Source organism: Choloepus didactylus, chromosome 14 (assembly GCF_015220235.1).
Source record: "Choloepus didactylus isolate mChoDid1 chromosome 14, mChoDid1.pri, whole genome shotgun sequence".
Lineage (NCBI taxonomy): Eukaryota > Metazoa > Chordata > Mammalia > Pilosa > Megalonychidae > Choloepus > Choloepus didactylus.
In genome coordinates this window covers 50,353,991-50,379,287 of record NC_051320.1, presented here as the reverse complement: position 1 = coordinate 50,379,287, position 25,297 = coordinate 50,353,991, and the positions used below count along the sequence as shown (strand labels likewise).

At 35.5% G+C, this 25,297-nt stretch overlaps 2 protein-coding genes across 8 annotated transcripts in view; one reads left to right on the top strand and one right to left on the bottom strand.

Moving 5' to 3' along the window:
• INTS8 (integrator complex subunit 8) overlaps positions 1–25,297 on the bottom strand; it is a 110,861-nt gene that overhangs the window by 72,287 nt on the left and 13,277 nt on the right. For all 7 annotated transcript variants that reach the window (XR_005211610.1, XR_005211609.1, XM_037802745.1 and 4 more), the window contains exons 8-13: positions 22,829–22,984; positions 16,424–16,524; positions 15,841–15,982; positions 2,158–2,228; positions 1,619–1,794; positions 364–497 (exon numbers count right to left, since the gene is read on the bottom strand). Coding sequence is in view for 5 of the 7 variants with exons in the window: in XM_037802745.1 (XP_037658673.1) it covers positions 364–497; positions 1,619–1,794; positions 2,158–2,228; positions 15,841–15,982; positions 16,424–16,524; positions 22,829–22,984 (780 nt within the window). In the remaining 2 variants the exon portion in view is untranslated. The remainder of the gene's footprint in view (positions 1–363; positions 498–1,618; positions 1,795–2,157; positions 2,229–15,840; positions 15,983–16,423; positions 16,525–22,828; positions 22,985–25,297) is intronic.
• LOC119508991 (mitochondrial import receptor subunit TOM20 homolog) lies at positions 5,743–6,180 on the top strand. The gene has a single exon (XM_037802752.1). The coding sequence runs from the start codon at positions 5,743–5,745 to the stop codon at positions 6,178–6,180; it is 438 nt and encodes a 145-aa protein (XP_037658680.1).

Below are 25,297 nucleotides of genomic sequence, written 5' to 3'. Positions count from 1 at the left end.
GATGAGTGGAGGAATGGGGATAAAAACTAAAGGACAAATGGGGTGGGATGGGGGGATGATTTGGGTGTTCTTTTTTCACTTTTATTTTTCATTCTTGTTCTGGTTCTTTCTGATGTAAGGAAAATGTTCAGAGATAGACTGTGGTGATGAACGCATAACTATGTTATCATACTGTGGACAGTGGATTGTATATCATGGATGATTGTATGGTGTGTGAATGTATTTCAATAAAACTGAATTTAATAAAAAAAAAAAAAAGGGGGGGTCCTTATTCTCAAAAAGATCAGGGAACAGCTCTTCTATTAACTGACATCAGAAAACAAGCATAATTTTCTTACCTGTTCTTAACAGAGTGTTTCTTACCTTATTGGACACTGTCCAGAATTGGCGCTCTGAAGTCATACCATGTAATTCAATTAAAATCTGTCGAATCCTCCAGGGATCCACTGACAATATAAGTTGGTGCTCCAATTGGCCAATGTTGACACTTGCTGAAGCTAAGAAAGAAAACAGATTTCTATTTCAATAATGATTTAATTAAAAGGCATACACAAACTTATCTGAAAATGACAATTTGGTAAGAGAACTGTGTATGCTTGTAAATATATCATCTATAAGTTAAAGTAGCTCTCATTTTAGGAACTATTTATTAAACATAATGCAAATTATATATTAACTTTATCCTCATATGGAAACCCAAATAAATTATGTATTATTATGCAGTTCATAAATGAATGCATATAATAAAGAGAGTAAAAATATAAACAAAGGTAAGGGTCAACTGGTTCATGGAAAGAGCTACATGGAAAATATGGAAAAAGTTAACTTACATAGACAGCCTCTTACTTCTGAACATAACACATTAAGAAAAGCATATATAAAATGTTCTTTCTCAGAGAAACAACAAATGATCACTAAAATCCCTACTTATACCTTAGCTTTCAGATACAGTCTTCAATAATGCAACTCCAGCCTTTTTATATTATTTTTTTTCCTTTACAACTGGACAGAGTCAACCAGTTTAAATCTAGTGAGAGTCAGAACAGCAAAAGCTTTGCTTTTGTTAAACCAACTAAATTCCCCATCTCTTCTAAATTAAGTTTTGAAGCATATGTTTCTTATTAAAGAACACCACTATATTTTCCACTTAAATTTATAAAATAAGGGCAAAAATGGAACAATATCATCAAACAGATAAGGGGAAAATGACAATGTTAGCAAAGCTGAATGTGTAGTCACCAGACTGGATCATGAAAGCATGGATCAAACATATAAAAATTGTTGTTCTTCCAACATTTTTTCAGTTCCCAGCAACCTCTACAACTCTCCACTCCCTCTGACCCCCTATTTTAATTCCAAGAATATATTAGCAGTAGATTTAGCCTGGTCTATATCCCCAGCTAAAAATTTTTATGTATCTAGACATAAATCTCCATTAGACATAGACTCAGCAGAGTCCCAGCACTTAACTGCTGATACACAAATATGAAGACAGGTAAATTTCTATAAATTACTCACATAATGTATAAACTAGAATAAGAGGGCATCCTCAAATACATTTCCTTATTAACTTGAATAGAGGGGCAAAATTTGCCAACATTTTAACTAGAGAGCTAACCTGGGATATCATAAAATGAAGTTACAGGTTTAATGCACAGATTTACTCTAGGGGATCTCTTCCTCATCTGATCAACAAGTAGCTTTCGTTCTTCATCTTTCAACAATGTAATGAAAAGCTCATGTGAAGAAATCATGAAAACATACTGCAGATCTTCCAAACCCAGACACACATTCCTAGATCAGTAAGAAATATTATAAAACAAAAACATGTTTAATTCAATTTGGGAAAAACAACCATATTAATGAATTTTTATTAGTAAGTCATTAAAAAAAATCTAGCATTTCATAAATTCCATAATACTTCAAAATAAATTAAAAATGTTCCCTTTGGTGCTTATTTAAAATTCTGATGTGAATGCCACAATACACAAGCAAAATAATTTACATGATCCTAAAGTTAGGTATTGCTGCACAGATCTGAACCTAACCTTAACTGGTTCTCAAATACCAGTTACTGCCTGGTTATAACATACGCAGGACAAATACATAAAGACAAATAATACAGGATACTTTTCACAGAACATGAAAGACACTTACTTTAGAAAAGCAGCCATGTTTCCTTTCAAAGACTCTGAAGCTTTTTCTAAATTAATTGATCTTGAACATACCTAGGAATTTGAGTAATTTTTATTTGAGTATTGATCCTTTAAAAATTACACATTACAGTTTGAAAAGTTTAGAATTACAACCAAATTTTCCTTTCTCAACCCAGAGAACCACAGCTTTAGTTCAGTAACTTAAGAGAAGTGATAAGAGAAAAATATGAATCCATTATGGTGAGAGGTAGCAGAATTGTGATCTTTCAACAACTGCAGGTATTTATATGTAATAAAGAATAACACATTTAGCACACTGTAGAGTTCTCCCAGAATGTATTAAGATGTAATACATTAATATAATGTAATGTATTAAATTATGAAGTGCTCAACTTTAATCAGTTGACTCCTATCAGAAAAGTAAAGTAAGATTCATCAGATAGCTAAAAAAAAAAGATTGATAATAGCTAATGAATACAAAACCAATGGTTAAGAAGATAACCAAGGTTTTAAAAATTAAACACCCAAAACGGAGAATAAAACTAGCTAGAGGAATATTAGTTATCTACAGATAATATTCTCATAATATTATTCTGAGTTTATTCATTTAGATTAGGATTCCTCCCCATGTATTATTTGTAAGGAGCCAAAATAAAATACAATTAGTGTAGAAGTCTCTAACCTCAGGAAGTTATCAAATATTCTAAAATATACTGACACACAAATTATAGAAGCATCACACCATCATTATTCGTAACAGGCAAAAAAACAGGAAAGACACAAATGTCTCTCAACTGATGAATAGATATATAAAATATGGCATATTCAGACAATGGAATATTATTCAACCACAAAAAAATAAAAATGAAATACCAATAAATATTATGACATGAATGGTTCGAACCCTGAAAACATTATGCTGGGTGAAAGAAGTCAGTCACAAAGAACCACATGTTGAATAACTCCATTTATATGAAATGTCCAGAATTGGCAAATATAGTAGCAGAAAGCAGATTAGCCTAGGGCTAGGGGTGCTGGGATCTGAATGCTACTGGGTATGAGGTTTCTTTGGGGGGTGATGAAAATGTTCTAAAATTAATTATGGTAATGACTACTATGCTGGTTTGAATGTATTATGCCCCCCAAAACGCCATTATCTCTGTTGTAATCTTGTATGGGCAGATGTATCAGTGTTGATCAGATTGTAATTCTTTGAGTGTTTCCGTAGCGCTGCGCCCCACCCAGCTGTGGATGATGACTCTGATTGGATAATTTCCATGGAGGTATTACCCCACCCATTCAGGGTGGGTCTAAATTAAATCACTGGAGCCATATAAATGAGCTGACAAACAGAAGGAACTCAGTGCAACTGAGAGTGACACTCTGAAGAGGAGCTATAGCCAAAAGGGACACTCTGAAGAATGCACTGGAAATGAGAGAGGACAAACACCCCAAGAGCAACTAAGAGTGACACTTTTGAGGAGCTGAAGCCTGGAGAGGAACATCCTGGGAGAGAGCCATTTTGAAACCAGAACTTGGAGCAGACACCAGCCATGAGCCTTCCTAGCTAACAGAGGTTTTCCTGGTGCCACTGGCCATCCTCCAGTGAAGGTACCCGATTGTTAATGCACTACCTTGGACACTTTATGGCCTTAAGACTGTAACTGTGAAACCAAATAGACCTCCTTTTATAAAAGCCAATCCATCGCTGGTGTTTTGCATTCCAGCTGCATTAGCAAACTAGAACAGCTACATAATTCTCTGAATATACAAAACACCATTAATTACATACTTTAAATGGGTAAACTGTACAGTATGTGAATTATATCTCAAAAACGCTGTCATAAAAAAAGTAAAACAGAGTTTAAAATCTACTATGTGCAGAAAACACTTTCTGATTAATAGTCTAATCTATCAGTATAATACATCTGAACATCTTGGAATAAGAAGTACTTACATTCTAATACTCTTGCTCCACTGCATATATAAATTTCTCAAGTTTGCAGCCATACATATTTTATTATGGTTAAGTAATACTCCAAATTTCTTTTCATAATAGATTATTCACATATAAAAAACACATTGTACATGTGTCATGGGACAACTTAAGGAATTCATATTAAATTCTGACAACAAATAAAAAATGAAATTTCATATGTTAAGCAAAAATATAAATGAATAAAAAGAAATAGGTAATGAAATCAAATTTTCAAGTTTTAAAATATTTACAAAGGAAAGCATTGTAATGATAAAACCAACCAACTAGCAAAATATCCTCTCATTTAAACGCTGACCCGGTCCATCACTGAGCTTCTACCCTGTGTTAGGTAATCAAGTGCGTATACAGAAAAGACAGGGCTCTGCTCTTGATGAGCTAATTATCTGAGGTTAAAGAATGAGAGAATGGGAAAATATAATCACAATACATGTGCTTTAACAGAAAAGTAAGCTCAAATAGCTACAGGAAAAAAGAAGTGAAATTAGGGAGCTGGGATAGCTTTGCAAAGAAGATGACCAACCTAGGGGAATGTATTCTTTGATCATTCCTGGAGCAGGAAATGGATTAGAGGAAGTGTCCATAGTATCTGTAATGCTTTGTTTCTTAATACAAACAAAAAGATATGAAGCAAATATAGCAAAATGTTATTGTTTGATCTGCATGAGGGGTATGATCAACTGCTCCACTCTCTAAACTTTTCTATGGGTTTGAAATATTTCTTAATTTAAAAAAGTTACTTAAATTAACGAGTGTGGTATATCCATCCATTCAATGGTATACTATTCAGCCATAAAAAGGAATGAAGTTATATTTCACAATAAGAAATTTTATGGTACTGTAACTCATATTTTTGGAAATTTCCTATATACTACTTGTTAATTCATACTTTGAAAGATATTACCTTTCAGCATATGTGCTATATTTCAAAATAAGGAAATAACTGAAACTGTGGAACTGTAACCCCTAACATTCTTGGAATTTGTGAACTACTTGTTAAATCGTACTTGGAAAGTTATCACTTCTGTGTATATATGTTATATTCTACAATAAAAAAATGATAAAAAGGAACAAAGTATTGATATATATGACAACATGGGTGATGAACCTTGAAAACATTATGTTAAGTGCAAGAAGTCAGACATAAAAGGTCATATATTGTAGATTTATATGAAATATCCAGACTAGGCAAATCCATAGAAACAGAAAGCAAGTTGGTAGATGCCAGGGGCTGGGGATGGGGAGAATAGGGAGTAACAGCCTAATGGGTATGGCACTTCCTTTTGAGGTGATGAAAATGTCTGGAACTAGAAGAGGTGGTAGCTGCATAACACTGTGAATGTACCAAATGCCACTGATGTATTTGTTTCAAAATGGTTAATTTTGTTATGTGAGTTTCACCTCATAAAAAAAGGTTATTTAATGGGGAAAAAAAAACAAAAAAACAAAAAAACAGACGAAACAGGAGACATTTCCAGATGCTGTAAGCATTAAAAAGACAAGCAGTACCCCTTGAGGGTTGGCAGCCAACGGCTCCCTCGCGGGCTGCCGCCGCCACCGCCACCCCCCACGCCAGGCAGTCGGGAGAAAATGGTAGGTCGGAACAGCACCATTGCCGCCGGTGTATGCGGGGCTCTTTTCATCGGGTACTGCATTTACTTCAACCGCAAGAGACGGAGTGACCCCAATTTCAAGAACAGGCTGCGAGAGCGAAGAAACAAACAGAAACTTGCCAAGGAGAGAGCTGGGCTTTCTAAGTTACCTGACCTTAAAGATCCTGAAGCTGTTCAGAATTTTTTCCTTGAAGAAATACAGCTTGGTGAAGAGTTACTAGCCCAAGGGGAGTTTGAGAAGGGTGTGGCCCATTTGACAAATGCAGTTGCTGTGTGTGGACAGCCACAGCAATTATTGCAAGTATTACAGCAAACTCTTCCACAACCAGTGTTTCAGATGCTTCTGAGTAAGCTCCCAACAATTAGTCAGAGAATTGTAAGTGCTCAGAGCTTGGCTGAAGATGATGTGGAATGAAAAACAAATGTCAGCATAAACAAATCTCAATTTAAAATATTTTAAAAATTTGGAAGATGAACAGCTCTGGGGGAATAAGGGCAAATGTGCTTGATATGGACTGTGTACCACACTGAAGTCTACCAAAGTTAATTTTTACTTTGTGTAGATCCATTTGTCTGTTTTATTTATTTTTCCCAGTGAAAAGTGTCTTTTAATGAGTATTTTTCATTTTATAAATACACTAAGTTACTGAAATATCATGGATTTTGTTTCTTTCTAAAATGTGCAATTAAAATGTACATACATGTAACAATACTTAGGTTAAAAATACCCAATGCTCAGTTTTGAAAGATAAGACAAAAAAAAAGTATAGGAGAAACCTGAAGGATGCACATTTTTTAAAGCTAGTACATTTTGCTATGCATCAGAAGATTGTATGAAAACTTGATTGTGTTTATCAAATATTTGTGAAACATGCTGCTGTGTTATATTATGAACTTCACCTCTACCCCTTCCATCAGTCTTGAAATACTTTGTTTAAATCAATGAGCTTACTGAAATGTTTTATTTAAAACAGTGGGCTTAATATGTTCTGGGTATTTATCACCCTGTGTTTTAGATATGTGTAGTTGCAAATAGCACTAGCTGTGTGAGCTTCACCAATTCATGTCTGTTCACTTTCCTCATTTATAAAATAAGGGAACCGGTCCACTAATTTCTGAGGTATACCTTTCAACCCTTAATGTATATTGTTCTTTTCAGCATCTTCAAATCCACCTTCACCTGAGGAGTGTCTTTGTTTGACTACCAGGCCTTGCATTGTTTTATACTCTGAATTTCGCATGCTTGCCTGACTTAGCATTTCCAAATTGATCTTTTGTTAGTGTTTAACTATTGTGTTGATTTTCACTGATGTCATATGGTTCTTTCACAGCTCTGTAAATTAATTTGAAGTGTATTGGTAACTGGATGACCTGCTTGTAAGAAATGTTTATTCCCCTTTGTGTTTCTCTTTAGTGTACTTAATTCATTTATCTTGTTGAACACTAAGAGTAAGGCATAACCTTGTGGCTGAAGACTGAAAAGAATACAGCTAGTGGGACCTTTTGTTCTCAAATATTGACATGTTTTCTGCATGTCAATATTTAAAGATCCTTGGTATTGTATGGCATGTGCTGAACATTGTACAAACTGGCTTTTATGCTGTCTAAAAGTCTGCAGAGAGATCCCAAAGGTTTTTCCTATGTACTGGGCTTTTGGTTTACTAACAAACTTTTCTTACTTATCTTAGGGGTTTTTCTGTGTGGTGGTTGTGGTATAGCGGAAAGAGTTTGAAATGCAGGTCTAGCTTCTGCCTCTAGTTAGTCATATAGCCTTGGGCTATCATGTCATATCACCTGTAATACTCTCACCTATAAATTAGAACATCAGACTAGATGGTTCAAACATTTAAGGACTCCTTCCAGGTACCTTCTTACTTTTATTATTATTATCATGACACTTGGTGTACTTTTTTTGGGGGGGACGATCAATAGAAACATGGCAGTCATTTTACTAATAGGCTCTGAAATTCAAAGCATTCTAGTAGTGACTGGTTAATAATTGACCATGCAGCTGAGAAACAAGCTTCTCTCTTGCAATAGTCTAGGTATAGATTGGGGTGGTGTGTGGGGCGGACAGAGGGAGAATATAGGTGGAAAAAAGAACAAGGAGCAGACAGCTTGGGAAGAAAAGAATGGGCCCAGAAAAACTAACTATTGACTGGAGGAATAGGGGTCAATTTAGATTTGGGGAGGGTAGAAAGCCAACTCTATTTATGTCCCTGAAAATTGTAGTGCAGTATAAGCTGGGTATCACTTGGCTTTCTGGAAAATAATTCACTTTGATTTAAGCCTTGTTGAAAAGTCTGTGATAGCCTCCCTTTAGAGCTGATTAAGCCAAGTACATTTTGGCTTAATCAGCTTTGGTACTTTTGAAGGTATTATGTAAAAAAAAAAAAAGAAAAAATCATCACCTGTTTTTTTTACCCCAGTGAACACAATGTTTCCTGCCCAAAGTTTTAATAGTGATGAAACCAGGGAATTGTGATGCTAGCCAAATGGTACCCGGTAGATGGAAACAGAACAACTGAATATTTAATTTGAGTAAAACAGACAATGTTACCATGTGCTAATGTTGCATGCTATTATAAAATCTTTGGAAATGCAAACATGTATTAGGGTGTGTTGACATGTTTCTTTGGGAAAGATCTTTGTTAAATACAAAGGTTCTATAATTTGTATTTAAGGTGAAAGCATTTAAAACATAGCTTACCTGACAGTAGTATTGTTTTTCTATTAATAAATAACTAGAACTTATGTTCACATTTAACTTAGGTAAAGTGTGTAAAACCTACTACCGTGTGCCTAGCATAGAGTTAGTAAATACTTGATTCTTCTAATCCCTCAGTAAGTTTGATATTTTTACCTCTTTCCTGCCTGTCTTTGTGACCTTACTGATTCGACCCGTGGACCAGATTGTTAACGAAATGTTATTGCAGAAGAGATTTTGAGAAAACTGGCATATCATGCAGCCATCACACAAATTTTTTTTCTTGTAACATAAAAAAAATGCAGTTTTTATTGCTTGTGCCTCAACCGTTTAAGTGACTATTAAAGGGCTTGGAGGAAAAAAAAAAAAAAGAAGAAAAAGATAAGCAAATGAAAACTTGTAATAATAATTAATTTTTAAATGCGGATGAAGTGAACAAATTCCAAGAAAATAACTTCTCAAACTAATTTGGAAAAAAAGAAAATAGCCTTATAATCACAGACAAAATTCAATCAGTGCCAAAAATCTTCTTACACACACACAAAAGAATCTCCGGAAGGCCTCACTGGTGAATTTTACCAAACACTGAAAGAAGCAACGAACCCACTTTTATACAAACTTTTCCAGTTAAGAAAAAAGAAGAGCTAAGCCCCAATTTATTTATGAGACAAGCATGACCTAGACACCAAAATCAAAGACAGGACAAGAAAAAAAAAAAAAAAAGACAAAAAAATATATATATGGATCAATATCACATATCAATGCAAACAAATCTTAAAATATTAGCAAACAAACACAGCTATATTCAAAAAGATCATAATCTTGTTGTTGAGTTTATTACAGACATACAAATGTAGTTTAACACTTGAAAATCAATGAATGTACCTCACCACATTAATTGACTAGAGAAGAAAAATCATGTGTTCATCTCAACAGAGACAGAAAAAGCATTTAATAAAATCTAAAACTCATTCATGAGTCAAAAAACAAAACAAAACAACTTTTATCAAATTAAGGACACCAAGGGAACTTCCATTCTGGTAAGAGGAGATTCCAACCAAAAAACCTACAATAAACATCATTCTTAGTGGTAACATAGTATAAGCCTTCACTCTGAGACTTGGAATAAGACTAGTGTGCCCACTACTGTCATTTCTACTGAACGAACACTATTGAATAGTCAATACAACAAGAACAAGTAAAAGGAAATAAAAAGTAAATGGTTAGAAAAGGAAAAACCAAATTTCATTATTCACAGATCAAAACTGTATAATTAGGAAAATAAAAGAATTTACTGATAAATTAAAAGAATTTTAAGAGTGTAGCAAAGTTGTTGGATACAAAATTATTACACAAAGTTCAACTGTACCTCTATACCAATGCATAAACTATATAAGTCCACAGGAAAAAATCTTTTAAAATTCTTCCCACATTGATTTTTAAATTTAATGTAATTCCAAATAAAATTCCAACAGGCTTATCTGTGGAACTTGACAATAATCTGAGTCCAAATATTCACATGGAAAACAAAGGACAAGAATAACCAAGACAACCATGAAAAATGAAGTAGGAGAACTTGCCCTTGATATCAAAACACAGGGATATTGATATATGGATAGACCAATAGAAGAGTGGTACAGAAAGAGAGCCCAGAAACAGGCCCACACATGTACAGACACTTTGCTTAAAAAAAAAAAAGTAGCACTGCCAATTGGTGGAAAAAAGATGGACCTTGCAATAAATGGTGCTGGATAAAATATCACATGGAAAAAAAAATGACATCAGATCTCTATTTTACATGATACACAAAAATCAACTGTAGGTAAAGACCTAAATGTATAAGGAAGGCTAAGCTGTTGCAGTTTTAGTATATAAAATAGAAGATTATCTTCATGGCCTCAGGAGAGGGAAAATTTTCTTAAACAAGACAAGAAATCACAAACTTTAAAGGAAAAGATTGATAGATATGATTTATCTTAAAATTAAAAGGTTTTGAAATGATACAAAACTTAAAAAAGAAATAAAAATCAGAGAAGATACCTGCGATATTAAAGCTGATAAAGAACTCCCACACACAAAAAAAAATTTTTTTAATTAAAAAAAAAAAAGACAATCCTATAGAAAAGTGAGGCATAACACTTGGAACAAGTACCTTGAAAGACAAAATCCATATGAGCAAAACACAAATGAACAGCTGTTAAATTCTTTAGTAATAAGGGAAATGTAAATTAAAACTTCATTAAGACACCATATACAAACTACCTAACAAGCAAATCTGACAATACTAGCTGTTGATAAGGATGTTGACCAATAGGAACTCTCATGAATCCTGGTAGGAATATAAATTGGTACAACCATTTTGATATCATCTAGTAATGTTGCAGATACACTTTCCCTACATATATACCATAGATAAACTTGGGCATACTCATATGTACTATGATACATGTGCAAATGTTCCAAGAAGTGTAATTTCCAAAAACTGTAAACAACCCAAATGTCCAAAGTCATAAGAATGGATAAATTGTGGCATGGTCATATTATTATGATTATAGCAATGAAAAAAAAAAAGAAAAAAACTATTTATAAACAACTTGAATAAATCACAAATATAATGTTAAATGACAGAAGACAAAGAACATATTGCACATGAAGTCCAAAAGAAGCAGAATAAAGGTTCTTTAGGGGGGCATACAAAGCTGATAATAACTATAAAGAAAAGCAAGGAAATGATTATCACAAAAGTCAGGACAGTAGGTTTCCTCAAGAAGAAGCAGAGGGTTTGCTAAAAAGTTAAAAGCAGCTTCTAGCATGATGACAACACTGTATTTTGTAATTATGTGGTGATACATGTGCTTTATATACATCTCTCAATGTCTATTACATTTTACAATTTAAAGAATGTTACAACATCAATCTAATACCAAAACCAGGCAAAGATGCTACAAAAAAGGAAAACTACCGGCCAATCTCCCTAATGAATATAGATGCAAAAATCCTCAACAAAATACTTGCAAATCGAATCCAAAGACACATTAAAAAAATCATACACCATGACCAAGTGGGGTTCATTCCAGGCATGCAAGGATGGTTCAACATAAGAAAAACAATCAATGTATTACAACACATTAAAAACTCGAAAGGGAAAAATCAATTGATCATCTCAATAGATGCTGAAAAAGCATTTGACAAAATCCAACATCCCTTTTTGATAAAAACACTTCAAAAGGTAGGAATTGAAGGAAACTTCCTCAACATGATAAAGAGCATATATGAAAAACCCACAGCCAGCATAGTACTCAATGGTGAGAGACTGAAAGCCTTCCCTCTAAGATCAGGAACAAGACAAGGATGCCCGCTGTCACCACTGTTATTCAACATTGTGCTGGAAGTGCTAGCCAGGGCAATCCGGCAAGACAAAGAAATAAAAGGCATCCAAATTGGAAAAGAAGAAGTAAAACTGTCATTGTTTGCAGATGATATGATCTTATATCTAGAAAACCCTGAGAAATCGACGATACACCTACTAGAGCTAATAAACAAATTTAGCAAAGTAGCAGGATACAAGATTAATGCACATAAGTCAGTAATGTTTCTATATGCTAGAAATGAACAAACTGAAGAGACACTCAAGAAAAAGATACCATTTTCAATAGCAACTAAAAAAATCAAGTACCTAGGAATCAACTTAACCAAAGATGTAAAAGACCTATACAAAGAAAACTACATAACTCTACTAAAAGAAATAGAAGGGGACCTTAAAAGATGGAAAAATATTCCATGTTCATGGATAGGAAGGCTAAATGTCATTAAGATGTCAATTCTACCCAAACTCATCTACAGATTCAATGCAATCCCAATCAAAATTCCAACAACCTACTTTGCAGACTTGGAAAAGCTAGTTATCAAATTTATTTCGAAAGGGAAGATGCCTCAAATTGCTAAAGACACTCTAAAAAAGAAAAACGAAGTGGGAGGACTTACACTCCCTGACTTTGAAGCTTATTATAAAGCCACAGTTGCCAAAACAGCATGGTACTGGCACAAAGATAGACATATAGATCAATGGAATCGAATTGAGAATTCAGAGATAGACCCTCAGATCTATGGCCGACTGATCTTTGATAAGGCCCCCAAAGTCACCGAACTGAGCCATAATGGTCTTTTCAACAAATGGGGCTGGGAGAGTTGGATATCCATATCCAAAAGAATGAAAGAGGACCCCTACCTCACCCCCTACACAAAAATTAACTCAAAATGGACCAAAGATCTCAATATAAAAGAAAGTACCATAAAACTCCTAGAAGATAATGTAGGAAAACATCTTCAAGACCTTGTATTAGGAGGCCACTTCCTAGACTTTACACCCAAAGCACAAGCAACAAAAGAGAAAATAGATAAATGGGAACTCCTCAAGCTTAGAAGTTTCTCCACCTCAAAGGAATTTCTCAAAAAGGTAAAGAGGCAGCCAACTCAATGGGAAAAAATTTTTGGAAACCATGTATCTGACAAAAGACTGATATCTTGCATATACAAAGAAATCCTACAACTCAATGACAATAGTACAGACAGCCCAATTATAAAATGGGCAAAAGATATGAAAAGACAGTTCTCTGAAGAGGAAATACAAATGGCCAAGAAACACATGAAAAAATGTTCAGCTTCACTAGCTATTAGAGAGATGCAAATTAAGACCACAACGAGATACCATCTAACACCGGTTAGAATGGCTGCCATTAAACAAACAGGAAACTACAAATGCTGGAGGGGATGTGGAGAAATTGGAACTCTTATTCATTGTTGGTGGGACTGTATAATGGTTCAGCCACTCTGGAAGTCAGTCTGGCAGTTCCTTAGAAAACTAGATATAGAGTTACCATTCGATCCAGCGATTGCACTTCTCGGTATATACCCGGAAGATCGGAAAGCAGTGACACGAACAGATATCTGCACGCCAATGTTCATAGCAGCATTATTCACAATTGCCAAGAGATGGAAACAACCCAAATGCCCTTCAACAGATGAGTGGATAAATAAAATGTGGTATATACACACGATGGAATACTACGCGGCAGTAAGAAGGAACGATCTGGTGAAACATATGACAACATGGATGAACCTTGAAGACATAATGCTGAGCGAAATAAGCCAGGCACAAAAAGAGAAATATTATATGCTACCACTAATGTGAACTTTGAAAAATGTAAAACAAATGGTTTATAATGTAGAATGTAGGGGAACTAGCAGTAGAGAGCAATTAAGGAAGGGGGAACAATAATCCAAGAAGAACAGATAAGCTATTTAACGTTCTGGGGATGCCCAGAAATGACTATGGTCTGTTAATTTGTGATGGATGTAGTAGGAACAAGTTCACTGAAATGTTGCTATATTATGTAACTTTCTTGGGGTAAAGTAGGAACATGTTGGAAGTTAAGCAGTTATCTTAGGTTAGTTGTCTTTTTCTTACTCCCTTGTTATGGTCTCTTTGAAATGTTCTTTTATTGTATGTTTGTTTTCTTTTTAACTTTTTTTTTCATACAGTTGATTTAAAAAAGAAGGGAAAGTTAAAAAAAAAAAAAAAAAGAAAAAAGACAAACAAGGAAAAAAAAAAAAAAAAAGATGTAGTGCCCCCTTGAGGAGCCTGTGGAGAATGCAGGGGTATTCGCCTACCCTACCTCCATGGTTGCTAACATGACCACAGACATAGGGGACTGGTGGTTTGATGGGTTGAGCCCTCTACCATAAGTTTTACCCTTGGGAAGACGGTTGCTGCAAAGGAGAGGCTAGGCCTCCCTGTATTTGTGCCTAAGAGTCTCCTCCTGAATGCCTCTTTGTTGCTCAGATGTGGCCCTCTCTCTCTGGCTAAGCCAACTTGAAAGGTGAAATCACTGCCCTCCCCACTACGTGGGATCAGACACCCAGGGAAGTGAATCTCCCTGGCAACGTGGAATATGACTCCCGGGGAGGAATGTAGACCCGGCATCGTGGGATGGAGAACATCTTCTTGACCAAAAGGGGGATGTGAAAGGAAATGAAATAAGCTTCAGTGGCAGAGAGATTCCAAAACGAGCCGAGAGATCACTCTGGTGGGCACTCTTACGCACACTTTAGACAACCTTTTTTAGGTTCTAAAGAATTGGGGTAGCTGGTGGTGGATACCTGAAACTATTAAAATACAACCCAGAACCCATGAATCTCGAAGACAGTTGTATAAAAATGTAGCTTATGAGGGGTGACAGTGGGATTGGGAATGCCATAAGGACCAAACTCCACTTTGTCTAGTTTATGGATGGATGTGTAGAAAAGTAGGGGAAGCAAACAAACAGACAAAGGTACCTAGTGTTCTTTTTTACTTCAATTGCTCTTTTTCACTCTAATTATTATTCTTGTTATTTTTGTGTGTGTGCTAATGAAGGTGTCAGGGATTGATTTAGGTGATGAATGTACAACTATGTAATGGTACTGTAAACAATCGAAAGTACAATTTGTTTTGTATGACTGCGTGGTATGTGAATATATCTCAATAAAATGATGATTAAAAAAAAAAAAAAAAAAAAAAAAATACAACCCAGAACCCATGAATCTCAAAGACAGTTGTATAAAAATGTAGCTTATGAGGGGTGACAGTGGGATTGGGAATGCCATAAGGACCAAACTCCACTTTGTCTAGTTTATGGATGGATGTGTAGAAAAGTAGGGGAAGCCAACAAACAGACAAAGGTACCCAGTGTTCTTTTTTACTTCAATTGCTCTTTTTCACTCTAATTATTATTCTTGTTATTTTTGTGTGTGTGCTAATGAAGGTGTCAGGGATTGATTTAGGTGATGAATGTACAACTATGTAATGGTACTGTAAACAATCGAAAGTACGATTTGTTTTGTATGACTGCGTGGTATGTGAATATATCTCAATAAAATGATGATTAAAAAAATAAATAAATAAATAAAGAATGTTACAGAAAGAGGTCAAAAGATTCAGTAGAAATAGATTCTGGAGCTCATATGAGAGGCCAGAGTATGGTTCATGAGTTTTTAGTAAAAAGGTGATTAAGGAAGTTCTGGATGACAATAAAAAATGTTATGTGTGAGCAAAGTCCAAAACATAAATCAAAATACTAAATGGAGATCAGGAGAGAAGTCAATGAAGGGTTATGGAGAATCCAATGAAAGATGTAGAAAAAACATGGAGAACGAGAAAAGAGCTAACTAGAAGACAAGGATGAAGAGCAGTCTGTCAGTAGTGTCAATTCTCAGCCAGAGAGGCAAGTCAGATGAAGACTGAAAAGTGGGTGCTAGAATTGGCAATTAAGAGGTCATTAGTAAACTTAAAGTAAAATAATAAATCAAAAGGGGGAAAATATATCTTACCTCAAGAAGAAAGTCTATTTTCTCTTTATTAGGTCTAAGAAATAGCTGGTTAAATTGAACACTAATTGTTCTACCTTCCAATATATCACAGACTGTGTTACAGGCACAGATTTTAAAACAGATTTCATCTAGAGCTTCATTTCTGTAGAAGACAAAAGTAGATTCACTAATATTATTTTTACCATAAAAGAAAGGTGTATATTACAAACAAAATTCACAAGAACGAGCCATTTATTCTTAAGAGATGAGATTTTAGTATATCCAAGTATTCTAGTATATACCACATACCAAGTCAAGGGGGAAAAAAAAAAAAAGGTTTTGAATTGACTATGGGACCATTTGATTACAGACTCAGCAACAGAATGATTTTCTGCCATGCATAAATTTTTTTTTCAAGAGTTTCAAAATGGATTAGATGATCACTGGAGAAGCATCTCTGGCTATGTTAGTTTCCCTTACATTAATAAAACTGAAAGTACTGTCATATTATTAGGCACTTTGGAGGTATGTTTTTGACTACCTAGAAATACACTTATCCTTTTATTCAAAACACGAAAAGTAATTTTTCAATTTACTTACTTACCCCAGTTGAGCTTTCTGAAAGAGTTCTCTTAGTACTGATTGTCGGAACTGGACAGGTAAACTGAAGGTTAAGTTATCTTCAGTGAATATCTCTACTACTTCCTAGAACACATACATAAAATTGCATCCACTTTAAAATATCATGGCAAAGTTCCTTTACTTAAAAACATCCTTCTACAATGAAAAAATATAAGTTGAAGAAAATCACAGAAATATCTTACTGGGAAACATTCCCTTTCTAAAACTTTTAAACTAAAAAAAACATAGCTTTTTTTTTTTTTTTTTTAATTGAAGATCATGAATCCAAAATGAGAGGTGAGGGAAAATTCAATCATGAAGAGGCAATTCAGCAGTATTACTAGAGAGAATTTTAAAATATTCCTCTCATCCACTTTAAACATGGGTTCATGTAATAAGCTTTTAAAAATACAAAAGCAATTAATTTAAAATAATTCATCTGGAAAAAATCATGCTAAGAAATGATTCTAATAAATGGAAAAAATAAACCTAATGTAAACTATGGATGATAATAGTACTATCTTAATTTTTCATCAACTGTAACAAAAGTAACTGTTAAAAAAAATACAAGGGATGTCATCAACACAGCAACGTAAACAGCTACTGAAAACTTCTCTCCAGAGATTAACGAAAAAAAGGACAATTCTGAATTGTTTGAAACTCTGGAGGAGAATACAGACTGGAGAAAGACCCTACAAATGCCAAACTAAATAAAGAGAAGAAATATAAGGTAGGAATCTTCCATCCCAGACCAGCCAGTCCTCTCCCCTCCCCTTCATTCGGTCTCTAAGGCACAGAATAGCAGACAGGACTCCTCCCACCAGGGTCACAGATTTTAAAATCTCTCACAGCAGTGAAAAATACCCTCACTGTTTGAAGACCCAGTGGACAGGGTAAGACATTTCACGGCCCAGATCTGTGAGGGACACAGATTGAGAAATCATGGACAGAGACTATTTCCAGCCCTGCATCTGAAAGCCATTCCCCCACCCTTGACGAGAGCAGCAGCCAGCTGTTTCCTTGCCTTGGAGACAGCTGGAGTGCTGGGTCAACTGAGGGAGTACTTTGCCATAGGTGGAGCCCCACATCAAGCCAGATTTTGGCTGGTAAAATGAGGACATAGGAATCCTGCAGTTTCAGCTTACCTGTGTAGACACAGCCTGAGCTCAGAGGCAAAGCAGCCTCTGAGGTCGATTAAGTTACTGAACAGTGCCATCTGCTGGACACTCCAGAAAGTGCAACAGAAGTAAAATACTTTTTAAAAGATGATTCAGACCCTTTCTTAGGAGCACAAGAGCTGTCTAAACACTCTGTATGGAAACCTGGCCCTGTTTGGGCTGAGAAATAGGGAAGACCCAACTGTTAAAGCAGAGCTTGAAAACAAACGCAGGTCTTGCTAGCCAATGGGAAACAGAGCATCACGGGAAGACTGGTATTACCACACATAGTGAACTAGCTGGGATACCAGTGCCCACCTGCCATCCCTGTGGCAGGTCACGGTGGGTGCCTGATTTCTGGGGGAAAACTGGAGGGCAGAGCCAATCTAACAACTGGCCAGGGAGACAAAGAAAGAAAAGACAGAGATCAAAGACAACCAACAAGAAAACCTTAGGCAAAAGAGAGAAAACAACCTCCAGAACAAACCAGTCAAGAAAATCAGATGCCTAGATGGCAAAAAATCACGAGCCACATCAGGAAACAAGAAGATAGGGCCCAATCAAAGGAAGAAACTAACACCTCAACTGAGATTCAGGAGTTGAAACAATTAATTATAGATGTTCAAACAAACCATTTAAATCAAATCAATGAGTTCAGACAGAACATGACAAAAGAGATGAAGGATATAAAGAAGACAGCGGGTAATCATAAAGAGGAATTCATAAGCTTGAAAAAACAATTGGCAGAACTTAAGGGAATGAAAGGCACAACAGAAGAGATGAAAAACACAATGGAAACATACAACAGCAGACTTGGAGAGGCAGAATAAAGTATTAGTCAACTGAGAACAGGAAATCTGAAATCCTGCACACAAAGAAACAGATAGGGAAAAGAATGGAAAAATATGAGCAGGGTCTCAGAGAACTGAATGATAACATGAACATAAGTGTTATAGGTGTCCCAGAAGGAGAAGAAAAGGGAAAAGCAGCAGAAAGAAATAATAGAGGAAATAAATAATCAATGATCACTTCCCAACTCTTAGGAAAGACATAAAATTACAGGTCCAAGAAGCACAGCATACCCCACAAAGAACTGATCCAAACAGACCGACTCTAAGACACTTACTAATCAGATTGTCAAATGTCAAGGACAAAGAGAATTCTGTAAGCAGCAAGAGGAAAACAATCCATCACATACAAGGGAAGCTCAATAAGACTAAGTGTGGAGGGTTCTCAGTAGAAACCATGGAGGTCAGAAGGCAATAGTATCATATATTCAAGATACTGAAAGAGAAAAACTGCTAACCAAGAATCCTGTATCTGGCAAAACTGTCCTTCAAAAATGAGGGAGAGTTTAAAATTTACAAATAAACAGACACGGAGAGAATTTGTGAACAGGGAACCTCCTGTACAAGAAATACTAAAGGGAGTGCTACCGACAGATAGGAAAAGCAGGAGAGAGAGCTTTGGAGAAGAGTGTAGAAATGAAGATACCAGGAGATAGAGGGTAAAGATCAGGCATTTGATGCTGAAGGAGTTCAGAATGTTCAACAGGATTGACTGTATAGCTCCAGAAATGGATAGCACAATACTGTGTAATGGTAGCACAATACTGTAAGTACACTGAACAAAGATGACTGTGAGTAAATTGAAAGAGGAAGTTTAGGAGTATGTGTGACACCAGAAGGAAAGATAGATGATAAATACTGGGACTGTATAACTTAGTGAAACCTAGAGTGGTCAATGAGTGTGACTAAATGTACAAATATAAGAATGTTTTTATATGAGGGAGTGGCAAGAAGGAATGAAGTTGTGAGGTATGCAACCAGGTGAATGGACCGTGAGGACAGCAGGTTGAGTGAAATAAGTCAGAAATGAAAAGACAAACATTGTTAACACCTCTAATACGAACTAATAATAATGTGCAAACTCTGAGAATAGAAATCTGGGAGCATGAGTTATCAGTGGATGTCAAGTTTCCTAGATTATAAGTTTTTACAGCAGTCACATCTATTCATGACTTGTAAGAGCTATTTCTAAATTTTGAGATGCTGAGCTGTAGTGTGACGTGGTTGGTCCCTGGAGCTTTGGGTGTCTGTGTGGCACCTAGGACTTAGAGCCAGAGTTCAGCAGCTGCAAATGTCAGCATTGCCCCATGAATCAACTGTTAAAGAGGCTGAAAAGGAGATCAGACTTCAATGGGAGATATGAATGAACGGACTCGGCTGAGATTGGGGTAGATCAGACTAAAGGGTAGAGGATGATATTAACTGCGTTTTAAAACCGTGGCTTCTGTGTGGGACCAAAGGAAGAGATGTTTATTTGGTACAAAATCTATATTTTCTGTAGCACACTACATAACTTAACTTGTATGGTCAGTTTACTCAAATACCATAATTACATGGAACTTTGATTAGGGAGTGAGATGTTGGTTTGTATAGGATCGCATGAAGCCCTGATAAAACCCAGAGTAATTTGGGCAGAGAACAAAAAGTATTTGCAAAGCCCCCTTAAGGAACTGGGGAAAAATGTGGAAATACTAAACTTCCCCAGGGGGGGAGTTCCTGATGTTCTCGCAAGTATTGGGAACTGCCAGCTTGGTGGGCTGAGACCTCAATCGTGGGGCTTGCCCTTATGAAGCTTGTTACTCCAGAGGAGAGGCTGAGTCTACTTGTAACTAAGAGTCACCCTCAGGGAACCTCTTTTGTTGCTCAATGTGGCCTCTATCTAAGCCAACTCTGCAGGTAAACTCACTGCCCTCCCCACTATGTGGGATATGACTCCCAGGGTTGTAGATCTCCGCAGTCACATGGAATGTGACTCCCGGGGATGACACTGGACCCTGCATTGTGTGACTGAGAAAGCCTTCTGGATCAAAAGGGGGAAGAGAAATGTAACAAAATAAAGTTTCAGTGGCTGAGAGATTTCAAATGGAGTCGAGAGGTCATCATGGAGGTAATTCTTAACCATTATATGGATAACCCTTTTTAGTTTTTAGTTTATTAGAACAGTTAGAAGGAAATAGCTGAAACTGTTGAAATGCAATCCAGTATCCTTGATTCTTGAAGGCGAGCGTATAACTATACAGTTTATATGGTGTGACTGTGTGATTATGAAAACCTTATGGTTAACACTCCCTTTCCCCAGTGTATGGACAAATGAGTAGAAAAATGGGAACAAAAAATAAATGAATATTACAGGGGAGCAGGGGTATGGAATGATTTGTGTGTTCTTTTTCCTTTTATCTTTATTCTTATTTTTATTTTTTGGAGTAAAGAAAATGTTCAAAAATTGAATGTGGTGATGAATGCACAACTATATGATGATACTGTGAACAACAATTTTACAGTTTGGATGATTATATGGTATGTGACTATATTTCAATTGAAAAAAGGATTAAAAAATTAATACAATACAAAAAACTGCTATCATCAATTATAGCAAATCTTTCACACCAATGCAAGGAGGTGGTGGTGGAGTGGTATATGGGAATCCTGTACTTGTACTGTTAACCCACAACTTCTCTAATAAAAAAATTTAAAAAAAAAATGCCAAAACAAGAAAACATTAAATTCAAAAAAAAATTTAAAAAGCAATTAATTTCAAATAATTCATCTGGAAAAAAAATCATGCTAAGAAATGATTCTAATAAATTTAAATAGTTTAAAATAAGTTATTTAGTGAATTAAACACATTATTACATACAAATACATTATATACAGACTTTTTCTCTGCTCTTTCTCAAGAAATGGAAAAGGAGACAGAAGGGTTGATAATGTGGGAAGGCGGGGAAGAGAATTTCTGGAAACAGTTAAAGCTAATCAGCTGCTACCACAAAAGTACTGAAAAATCAAAAACTAATTCACCTCAGAAGCAAAACATGAGCAATGCAGGGCTACAGAGAGGAAAGACAGCAACTTTCCAAATGTAAAGAGACACATCTGTTATAGCTGTTCAACTACTGCTTGACAGGACATAACAAAAACTTTATACAGTTCAGATAAAGAGAATCTTATTCAAATAAAAGGCTAAACATGCTTTCTAATATACATACTCCTGCATATGTAACTAAATTAATGAACATCAGAGTTGCAACAAAATTGTTATTTTCCACTTCCTAAGTACCCATTATACTATTTTCTGATTTACAAATTTTGGCACTTTGTTACATTAACAGTAACAGATGCCTGTCTAGGGGTAACATTAAGGTCTTGTTTACACAGATCTTACTGCTCCAGTGAGCTTACTGTAACTGATCCCAACCCACCATAAGCCATATTATAGATCTCTAATCTCTAATAAATTCATCCAGATCTCTAAACAATCTTCAAGAGAGTTTAATTTTCTTCCCAAGGGCAAAGCAGAATTTGAGAAAAGGGGTTGTGAGGTAGTAGAGGAAGGAGAGTGGTATCCCCCTCCCTTCATCTATTTTTTGTGGGGGGAGGGGGAGACAAAACAACTCTAGATGAGAAGAGACAAGCCCATTTTGAGAGACAAAACTAAAAGTATGTTTTAGTTTTGTCATTTCAAGATTCCTGTTTTGAATTAAATAACATGAAGGTGCTGTTCATTGTCTAGAATGAAGGCTTTCTGATAAAGATTTTAAAAGTACAAACACTAATTCCCAATGATTTTCATTATAAAACCAAAATCATACATCCAAAGTGGAAAATCTCGACAGACTAATTTAAACCCCTTCAGTGAGTAAAGCTGAGATGACGACCTGGCTCAATGGCATGGTGGGCTCTGTAACAGACCATCCAGACCTACCGAGACAGCTATGCTCACTTTCTCCTTTGGTCTTATTATATACAATGGCTAACACAGCCATAGTTCTTTCAAAAACCTATTTTCAAAACAGACATAAGACTTCAGCCTCCCTAAAACTAAAAGTTGTCTATCTGTAATTTTAAAACTTAAAAGTACTATTTACAGAGTTTCTTCGAGTTTATTTAAAATGGGCAACTCTATACTTTCTTTTATAAGATAAGATAATAATAACACCTGTGCAGTGCTTTCTTTTAGAGTTTATAAAACTACAACTTCTCACTTAATTCTCATGAGAATATTATGAAATGGGGTATTTATTACTGCTATTTTATAGGTCAGTTTGACAGTTTAAGTGACTTGCCCCAGTTCACATAACTCATGGCACAAAGACGTGAACTCAGTTCTGCCTGGCTTTCAAAACTTTTCAACTACATCATTGCATTTCCCATCAGACATCTTACCTGATAGTTGCCAGACCTCAAACAAATATGGACTTGACTATATGGAGTCAATTGTTGAGATGTACTATCAGAAGAAGGTACAAGAACATCACATGCTTGACAATAGCCAGCTAACCGCTTCTCATCTATGGTACAATGAAGAGATAATGAACCTATCTGTAAAGTAAGAGGGTATACAGCATTATCCATTAATGTGATTAAACAATAGTCTAGCATCCACTTACTGCATTTTAATAGTATAAGGTAATGCTAATGAAAAAGTCAGGACTGGAGGAACCATAAAAACTGAAAATGTTAAAGGTTTAGAGCAGGGGTCAGCAAACTGCTGCCTACAGGACAAATCTAGCCCATGGCCTGTTTTTGTACAGCTATGAACAATTTTTACATTTTTGAAAGGTTGTAAAAGAAAAAAAAATTATATGGGACAGAGACCATATGTGGCCCACAAAGCCAAAAATATTTACTATCCAGTCTTTTACAGAAAAACGTCTGCTAACCCCTGGTTTAGATTTCAGGCCAACATTATTAAAGGTAGCCGTTATTACCACTTTAAGTAGACATGACAATTAACACAAAAAGTGAACACTGCTTAAAAAAAAGGACGTAACATCTGCCTTGGGGCTTGCCCCTATGAAGCTTGTTGCTGCAAGGGAGAGGCTAAACCTGCTTATAATTGTGTCTAAGAGTCTCCCCCTGAGTGCCTCTTTCTTGCTCAGATGTGGCCCCCTCTCTCTAGCTAAGCCACCTCAGCAGGTGAACTCACTGCCCTCCCCCCTATGTGGGACCTGACTCCCAGAGGTGTAAATCTCCCTGGCAATGCAAGATATGACTCCCAGGGATGAATATGGACCCAGCATTGTGGGATTGAGAACATCTTCTTGACTAAAAGGGGGATGAGAAATGAAGCAAAATAGAGCTTCAGCAGCTGAGAGATTTCAAACGGAGTTGAGAGGTCACTCTGGTGGACATTCTTACACACTATTTAGTTAACACTTTTTAGGTTTTAATGTGTGGGAATAGCTAGAAGTAAATACCTGAAATTACCAAACTCCAACCCAGTAGCCTTGATTCTTGAAGACGATTGTATAACAATGTAGATTACACAGGGTGACAGTGTGATTGGGAAAACCTTGTGGATTGCACCCTTTATCCAGTGTATGGATGGATGAGTAGAAAAATGGGGACAAAAACTAAATGAAAAATAGGGTGAGATGGGGGGGTGATGATTTGGGTGTTCTTTTTTATTTTTATTTTTTATTCTTATTCTGATTCTTTCTGGCATAAGGAAAATGTTCAAAAATAGACTGGGGCGATGAATGTACAACTATATAATGGTACTGTGAACAGTTGATTGTACACCATGGATGATTGTATGGTATATGAATATATCTCAATAAAACTGAATTTTAAAAAAAAAGCTTAAAATTTTTGAAAATACATATAACCAAGCAGAGACTTAAAGGGTCAAGGGGAGAAAAGAAGCAAAGATAAACCATAAATCCATAATCTTCACACAATTGGAAAGAAGAGAAATGGTTCAAGTTAAAGAGATTTTTTTAAAAGACATTTGAAAAAATAATGAAAGTTTTAAATTACTATACCTGAAATGCCATAAAATTAGAAATCTGATGAGAACCCCAGGCAAAGAAAAATGGGGGTTCCCAATGGATCTAAAATAAATCTAAGTTAAATGTCTAGGGAATTTAATTAGTTTCTCTGGTGAGAAAAGGAGAGATTGAAATGGGAATTTTTCTAGACATAAAGGCATACAAAACCAAGTTATATACTTCAAAATTCAGCTGATTGAATCATAAAAAGAAAAATGCAAATAATAAATATATGAAAAATTTACCCTTACGAGAAATACAAATTTATAACAGACACTATTTTTTCACCCATCACATTAGCAGAATTTATTTTTGTCTGTTTGTTTTTTACACTCACTGCTGACTGCAGTACTCTGAAAGAAATGTACCTGGAAAGCAATTTGGTTTTCTGTATTACAGGCTTTAAACACTTAATACCCACAGACATGGTAATTCTACTCGTAGGAATCTAACTTGAAAAATATCTAAAATCCAGACAAAAATTTATGCTTGGAGATGCAAATATTACATCATTATAAGAAATAAAAACCTGAAACAAATAGCATTTGTTTAGTTAGGACAAACAGTGAACCCTAAGTTAAACCATGGACTATAGTTAATAGCACAATTACACAATTATAAAAATGTGCTTTCATCAATTGTAACAAACCTTCCACACCAATACAAACTGTTAATAATAGGGTAGTTTACGGGAAGCCTCTATTTTATGCATGATTGTTCCGTAAATTCAAAAAAACCTAAATGTCTAAACATTAGGGAAATGGAAATAAATCACCATATTCCATATAATGAATTTTTTTTAAATGTTTATTCAAAGATTTAGCAAGATACAAAGTAGTATATATTGTATAAGCGTAACTAT